The sequence below is a fragment of the Pterocles gutturalis genome, unplaced genomic scaffold (assembly GCF_000699245.1).
Source record: "Pterocles gutturalis isolate BGI_N339 unplaced genomic scaffold, ASM69924v1 scaffold45303, whole genome shotgun sequence".
Lineage (NCBI taxonomy): Eukaryota > Metazoa > Chordata > Aves > Pterocliformes > Pteroclidae > Pterocles > Pterocles gutturalis.
In genome coordinates this window covers 1-6,827 of record NW_010122554.1, presented here as the reverse complement: position 1 = coordinate 6,827, position 6,827 = coordinate 1, and the positions used below count along the sequence as shown (strand labels likewise).

The 6,827-nt window shown below is 43.4% G+C and overlaps 1 protein-coding gene across 1 annotated transcript in view; it reads left to right on the top strand.

Moving 5' to 3' along the window:
* The window catches only part of LOC104464723 (fibroblast growth factor 9), a gene marked incomplete at its 5' end in the record, with an annotated part of 19,679 nt that extends 13,250 nt beyond the window's left edge, over nt 1–6,429 (top strand). The window contains one exon of the mRNA XM_010077539.1: nt 5,991–6,429. Within this exon, the coding sequence (XP_010075841.1) occupies nt 5,991–6,236 (246 nt within the window). The remainder of the gene's footprint in view (nt 1–5,990) is intronic.
* Nucleotides 6,430–6,827: the final 398 nt, after the last annotated feature.

The window sequence follows — 6,827 nt, the reverse complement described above, 5'->3', positions numbered from 1 at the left end:
AGTTGCCCAGCTGTGTTTTTGCCAGGACACCTTACCTAATTTCCCTCATCTTGTAAAAAGTGCTGTGGAGCATGAGTGCATGTGAGTGGCAGCACTGGTGCCTGGCTGTTTGCTTGGTCTCTCTTCTGGCCCTGGAGAATTTCCTGCTGTCTTTCTGAAGTGCTCGTGGAGAAGCACTGACACAAACACACAAAAAAATTCTGCAGGTCCTTTTGGCAGACTTTTGTTTCTTCTTTTTTTCCCATGTTCTGTCAAATTATGAAACAATGAGCATTTTGAAAAAAGCACTGCTTGGAGATACCGTTCAAAGAAAACTGTGACATTCACCAAGTCAGAGACTCAACGTGCCAGGCTCGCCTCGCACCGCTCTCTGATAACTTGGAAAGGAAAGTAGCACTGCTTGGACACTCCTATTTGGCTTCTCGTTGTGGCTGGAGGTTGTCCACTCATCCAGAGACTAACTAGCTTAGCATGGGGGATCAGACAAAGCAGTGGCCAAATGCTAAACTACACCTTTATTTATGGCAACTCTGGATGAGTGTTAATGATTAGCTGAATGTGGTATGTTCTAGAGGCTGTTTGCATTACAGCATGGGATGGGCCAACTGCACGTAGAGTGTCTGTGTTTGTAGGTAGAACAGCAAAGAAAACCACTTTGGAGGAGAATAGGTTTTTTTGTTGTTACTTCTCCTCATTAAACACACACAATTTTTACTAACGTCATACAGCCATAATGAGGGATTGGCATGAATTTATTTAGGAGACTGTATATTTAAACCGGATTTTATTAAGACAGGAAGGATTAACACAGGAATAAGATCATAGAATCATAGAATCATAGAATGACCCGGGTTGGAAGGGACCTCAAGGATCATGTAGTTCCAACCCCCCTGCCTGGCAGGGCCACCAAACGTACACATTTACTAGATCAGGTTGCCCGGGGCCCCGTCCAACCTGGCCTTGAACACCTCCAAGGATGGGGCATCCAAAGCCTCCCTGGGCAGCCTGTTCCAGGGCCTAACCACTCTCCTAGTAAAGAACTTCCCCCTAACATCCAACCTAAATCTTCCCTCCTTCAACTTGTATCCATTTCCCCTAGTCCTGCTATTGTCGGCCCTTTCAAAGAGTTTACTCCCCTCCTGGGTGTAGATTCCCTTCAGGTATTGAAAGGCTGCAATGAGGTCACCCCGCAGCCTTCTCTTCCCCAGGCTGAACAAGCCTAACTCCCTCAGCCTGTCCTCATAGGGGAGGTGCTCCAGCCCCCTGATCGTCTTCGTGGCCCTCCTCTGGACCCTCTCCAAAATCTCTATGTCTTTCTTGTACTGAGGGCTCCACACCTGGACACAGTACTCCAGATGGGGCCTCGCAAGAGCCGAGTAGAGAGGGACAATCACCTCCCTATCCCTGCTGACCACCCCTCTCCTGATGGAGCCCAGGATCCCATTTGCTTTCCGAGCTGCCAGAGCGCACTGCTGGCTCATGTTAAGTCTCTCGTCCATCAGGATCCCCAGGTCCTGCAGCAGATATGTCAGAATTGCTGACTAGATCAGATATACTTCTAGTTAATAGTTGTCTAGTTAATAGTTGTTTAGACTTCTGGATGAGGTGTTTTCGTGTGAAGTGTCTCTACTGAATCAGTGTAGCAGTTTGCAAAAGGGAAAACTATACAGGGCAGAGAACAGAATAGTTTGCTAAACATGAAATGCATTTGTTGTGATTTTAGGAATGATGGTCTGAAGAGGTTTCCTTTTGTCAGGTTATAAAATAAATTAGAAATTTGGCTCTGAAAGGTTATTAAAAAAAATATACAGGGCTAACTACTAAGCAGCACAAATGCCTTACCATTCTTTAGTGTCATGAAACCATTCTCTGGGCAGTGTACATGTGTTTTTCCTTCTTCCACTTATTTCCAATTAGCTGCTTCACAGGGATATCTGTTTTTAAACAAGCTGTAAAATCTTTTGTTGTGGTGGCTGTAACCATCTACTGTATTAATTTGCAATCTCACTTTTACTTGATTGACCTGGAAATAGGATAATATAACTACTTTTCTTCCTAGTTAGGTGGTGGAGGATGCAAGAAGGGAAAGGGATTCTGGGCTTACTAACACTGACCTGGTCTTAGCAGACTTCAGAATTAAACCTGCCTTGGGTTTCCGCCCTTGTAATATGTGCATCTTTGCACAATTCAATTATTTGAACATTCCGAGTTAAATAACAGGTTAAAAAAATCAGATAAACTGTGGAAATGTAGTAAAATGAGAGTCAATCACTTTGTAGTGGGATGCTCTATGAAGAGACCTCATAAAAAACATGTGGCATGCGGTGCAACATCTGATTTATATAATTTTGAGGTCACCTCCTTATTTGGCTCCTGAATTAAATTATTTGATCAGGGCAGGCAGCCTCCCCTTTCACAGGAATGCAGGTTACTTTCTACAGCTGTTCCAGTTGGCCATGTTTTGTACTTGTGTCAGCCTTCCACAAAGATGGCTGGTGACATTAAGCATGGTGCAAGGAAATACTGTCACTGGAACATAGAAAAGTCAGTTACTACAATAAAAGTATGCAAAATTTGCTGTATTTTAGGGCTAAATTTTGCTTTTCAACTGTGCACACAACAACCTTCTAAAAGTCACAGCCAGAAGGGGAAATGCAAGCCACTTGTGATCTGGAAACACCATCTCCTTCCCATACTGGGAGAGTTGTCCTTCAGCAAGGCTTTCCCATCCTAAGCTGGTGAGTCAAAAAGGTGATTGTTGTCAGGATGAACCAGCCTCGTCCCTGTATTATGCTCATTTCTGGCTTGAATAAGGCATGTGTGCTCATGAGTGTAAGCTGGTGTTAAGTGGTGTTATGGTAGTACATAGATGATTATCCTAATGGCTAAGGATCTCGGGCATGGGAAGAAGGATATGCTGGGATTTTGTTCCCCACTTATTTACAGGGCCTGGTCCAAAGTCACTGACATGGATTTATTCCATGGTCTCTGACTAGAACCAGTATTTCTAGGTGTCCTAGAAGTAAATGGTTTGATGAATTTATAAATAAATTATTTCACTTCTCAAAAGTGTGTTTATTAGTGTCCCTATAAAGCTGAACTTGCATCCCAATTGCTCTGTCAAGTTCACGTTGAAGTACTTGCCTACTGTCTATACATGGCTTTCTGAGAATTTTGATGAAAGACAAAAGAGATGTAGCTGTGTTGTAAGAGTATGAAAAGTAAAACCAGGATAAGCTTGTAAAAGAAAGATTGCATTTGTAAGCTTAAAATCTGTTGAACTCCTCCAGAGCGCAGTACAATACAAACCCCCTTGTTCAAGGTCTGTTAGTTAAGTGAACCACAGCACTGTCATGATCCATCAAACCTGCCAGATAAAGAGAGGCTATTTTCAAATTTCTCCTTCAGGGCATGGGGAAGTACTGTTCTTGCAAAGACAGAAATTTATGATGATGCTAAAAAAAATGCAGATGAAGTGAATAATTAATGAATTCAAGACAGGACTGAAATATCTTCCTAAAATGTTGCTATTTTTAGCAGAGAGTGCTTCTGCAGTGCTTGTCATGTGATCCTATTGCCTTCTGAGAGCAGGAAAACAATCTCTTTCCCCATGGACCTATAGGTCCAGCATATAATACCTGTTAGCATCTGCTTCTGCCTTAAAGCAAACAAAACTATTTTAAACCTCATGCAAAATAAAACACTAATGAAAGCTATACTTAAAGACAATCTTTATAGCAGCTGAATAATTTTTATAATAGGTTGTAGGCTGAGGCTGTACAAGGGGGCTACTTTTAGCTGGTGCTGAGGTCCAGTAATATTCATTACTGCTGCAGCTTCTAGCTGTCAAAGGACCTAGAGACAATTATCAATAGGAAATTGCAGGGGCTGGACCACAGATAAAGATTCTAATATAAACAGATTTGTGCTTCTTTTCCCTGTAACCAGTATGGAGTGTTGCTGTGTTTGAGCTACTTTGCACAACAAAAATGTTATAGTCAGAAACACCTCTAAAATTAACTGTTATATACAGCCAGCCTGCAGACGTGCTCGCGTTTCTGCACATGCTGCTCAGCTGGACCTCAGCTGGGGAGGAAAGTCTTTTGGTCAAACTGCAGAAGAGGGTGCGAGAGATGGGGCTGCCTTCTTCTCCACCACAGGCTGCTCCTGCAACTGTGCAAGCTGCAGCCACCCAGGTCCATGTAGGGACATGGCCACTGCTGAGGGAATACACAAGTGTTTTAATGTCCCACACCCAGCCCTGTAGTGGATTTCTCCTTCCTGAGGGGTGAAGAGGTTCCCAACGCCCATCAGAGAGAAAGTCAGAAGGTGCTTGCTTGCTGCCTTTCTTGCCTATTGGAGTTGCCACAGGTTGAATTTAGAAGAAGCCTCCAAATCCCAAACTGAGGAGGCACTGAGGAGGACGCTGGCTTTGCAGCCCAGTACTCACTTCCTAAGGGTGTAGAGGGGTGCTGGGTTGCTCTCCCCGTGTGTGAAGGTTCGTGGGTGACTCCTGCAAGGTGTGTACCTGGGACCTGGCTGGCACCCTGGTCCCCAACCCCGGTGGGCTGCAGAGCTCCACCCTGGGAGCAGCGTGCTTGCCATGCAAAGCAGCAGGGAAACATCTGGGCTGGAGCATTTTGCTTTGGGGAAGAGTTGTGAGCTGAGTCCTGAGCAGCAGAGGTGGCCCCAAAAGGCACCTGCAGCCCTGGAGCAAGCTGCAAGCTTCAGTGATGGTGGGTTTTGGGAAGCTCCTGGATTAAGCCACAGATCTGGCTTCCTGGGGGCCACTGGTGCTTGAGCTGTGGCTCCTTAGTTGTGTTCAGGTACACATTTGTGGCTTAGGTGCTGTAAATGCTTTGCTGCGTCTGGGCCTTGGTCTCTTTTCCCTTCTCTGCATCTGTCTAAAAGGACGGTTTTAATGCCTATGTGCACTACATGTCTGTGTTGTGTGGAGTTTTGTAATAATTAGCAATTGACCCTCAGCTGGAAGCTGAGTTTGGTAGATGAGAGTACTACTCAAGTGAGAAGTCTTGTTATGAAAAAAATATTAGATTATCATTATTATATTTTTGTGCCTGAAAAGACTATTTCCAGGCTTATTTTTCCTAGATTTCCATCAGCTCTACCATGCTAGAGCCCACCACTTTTTTTCCAGTCTTCTTCCTCAGTCACTTGTGTGAATCCTCCCTAAAATGAATCTGGTTGTCAGGTGGCTGCTTTTTAAGCAAACCCCATCTGTTTAGACCAAAAGGATGTAGAGGGTGGGTGAACTGGAAGGAATGGGAGCCTGTGGCAGGGGGATCTGATGAATGCTTGATGTCTTCGGTGGGTCCCATCAGCAGGACAGGACACAAGGATGACACGGTAAAGCAAGCCTGGAGGAGTTCCCTTGCCTAACTTCATCTCAGTACGTGTGTTTTGGGCTCCTGCTTGAAGCTGTCTTGTGTTGTGGTTCTGTGATGCAAATAATAAACCAAATGAAGGGTAGTAAGTTGTATCTTTTTAAATAAATGAAATACATTGAGATCTCCATGCAATGAAAGGACATAGAAATTTTAAGGCCCTAAATTGTATTACAGCCCTGCAAACCGGTTCTAGTTTTCTTTATTTATGTCTGGTTTTTAGAATGCTTGCACTCACAATTGAAGCAATTATTTATACAAGTCCACTAATGTGTTGTGAGCTGCTTGGGAACGATCAGAAATTAAAATATCTGTTTTCAGTTTTGTTGTTGCTGTTTTGATTGGGACAATGAGGCTTTTGGAGAATCGCTTTTGCTTCACCTAGAGTTATCCACCCTCTTGACTGCTTTATGAAATACCCAGCAAAAGCTGGGTATTTACTTAGCTAAAACTGGGAATATTCAAATGGTTCATTTTGTGAATTGAGCAAGGAGGTACTGATTTCAAGCAGTGAAAATAGTAATTATTTTAAAAATAGCTTATTTTTGTGTCTATCTCCTTACTGCTTTTTCTTTTCTTTCATAGGAAAAATTAACCCAGGAGTGTGTATTCAGAGAGCAGTTTGAAGAAAACTGGTATAACACATATTCATCAAATCTATATAAACACGTGGACACTGGAAGACGATACTACGTTGCGTTAAATAAGGATGGGACTCCAAGAGAAGGGACTAGGACTAAACGGCATCAAAAATTTACACATTTTTTACCTAGACCAGTGGACCCTGAAAAAGTACCGGAACTATATAAGGATATTTTAAGCCAAAGTTGACAAAGACAATTCCTTCACTTGAGCCCTTAAAAAGTAACCACTATAAAGGTTTCATGCGGTGGGTTCTTATTGATTAGCTGTGTCATCACATCAGCTCCACTGTTGCCAAACTTTGTCGCATGCATAATGTATGATGGAGACTTGGATGGAACATGCTGATTTTGTTCTGCACTTAAAGGTTTGTCCTCCTGGAGGAGAGCCTACACCCACTCGCTTGATTTAGTACGAGAGGGAGAGCGAGAGAGTGAGTGCAAGAGAGAGAGAAAGAGAGAGGATGAATGGGAGTGAGAGCGCAAAAGAGAGGAGCCAAGGGGAGGAGGAGGAGAAGGAGGAAGGCCTGATGCATGCTGGGGAATAGACATGCTTTTAAATTTTTGATCAGTTGTACTTCATCATGTATCAGCATACCTGCCATACTTTGATTCATCAGGATTTTGGCTGGTGGCCTGCTCAAGTGTACACTGCATTTACAAAGGCATGGAGGGTGCAGTCTTACTTAAACAAGAGACTTTTCAGTTAATTGCTCTCTGGGTCTCACCCCACTGAGTTTAAAGCAAAGACTTCTTAGTAAAAAAGTAAAAATAAAAAGTT